The 509-nt window shown below is 39.9% G+C and overlaps 1 protein-coding gene across 1 annotated transcript in view; it reads left to right on the top strand.

The window, feature by feature from the left end:
• LOC118325382 (glutamine--fructose-6-phosphate aminotransferase [isomerizing] 1) overlaps positions 1 to 509 on the top strand; it is a 15,206-nt gene that overhangs the window by 11,241 nt on the left and 3,456 nt on the right. The window contains exon 17 of the mRNA XM_035658039.1: positions 145 to 312. Within this exon, the coding sequence (XP_035513932.1) occupies positions 145 to 312 (168 nt within the window). The remainder of the gene's footprint in view (positions 1 to 144; positions 313 to 509) is intronic.

Below are 509 nucleotides of genomic sequence, written 5' to 3'. Positions count from 1 at the left end.
TATCTAAACTATATCTCACTCCTCCTTTGAATAATAATGTACTGAGCAAAGTAACTGTGTGACTACACTGAGGGCCTGAGATGTAAACCATAATGACTACAAGATAAACTTCTCAACCTGTGGGTGTTTTTTAATCCTGTGTAGAAAATCAAGGAAATCACGTACATGCATTCAGAGGGCATCCTGGCTGGAGAGCTGAAACACGGCCCCCTGGCCCTGGTGGACAAACTCATGCCGGTCATCATGATCATCATGAGAGACCACACCTACATAAAATGCCAGAATGCCCTGCAGCAAGTTGTAGCCCGCCAGGTAAGACCTATACATACACACACACATACACACACAGTGCAAAAATGTATGTAATGTAATGGATATTGTAATATAAATGTTATATTTAGGAAATGAGAAAGCAAAATGTTTAATTGATACAAAGAGAGATGATGTCCTGGTGTCATTTCCTTCACATCCTTTGTTTGTTTTTTTGCCAGTATGGACATGAAATAGGT

Source organism: Morone saxatilis, unplaced genomic scaffold (genome assembly GCF_004916995.1).
Source record: "Morone saxatilis isolate NCDOM2014 unplaced genomic scaffold, NCSU_SB_2.0 Contig16, whole genome shotgun sequence".
NCBI classification, from domain to species: domain Eukaryota; kingdom Metazoa; phylum Chordata; class Actinopteri; family Moronidae; genus Morone; species Morone saxatilis.
Note: the sequence above shows the minus strand (reverse complement) of the source record. Positions and strands in the feature narration are given on the sequence as shown.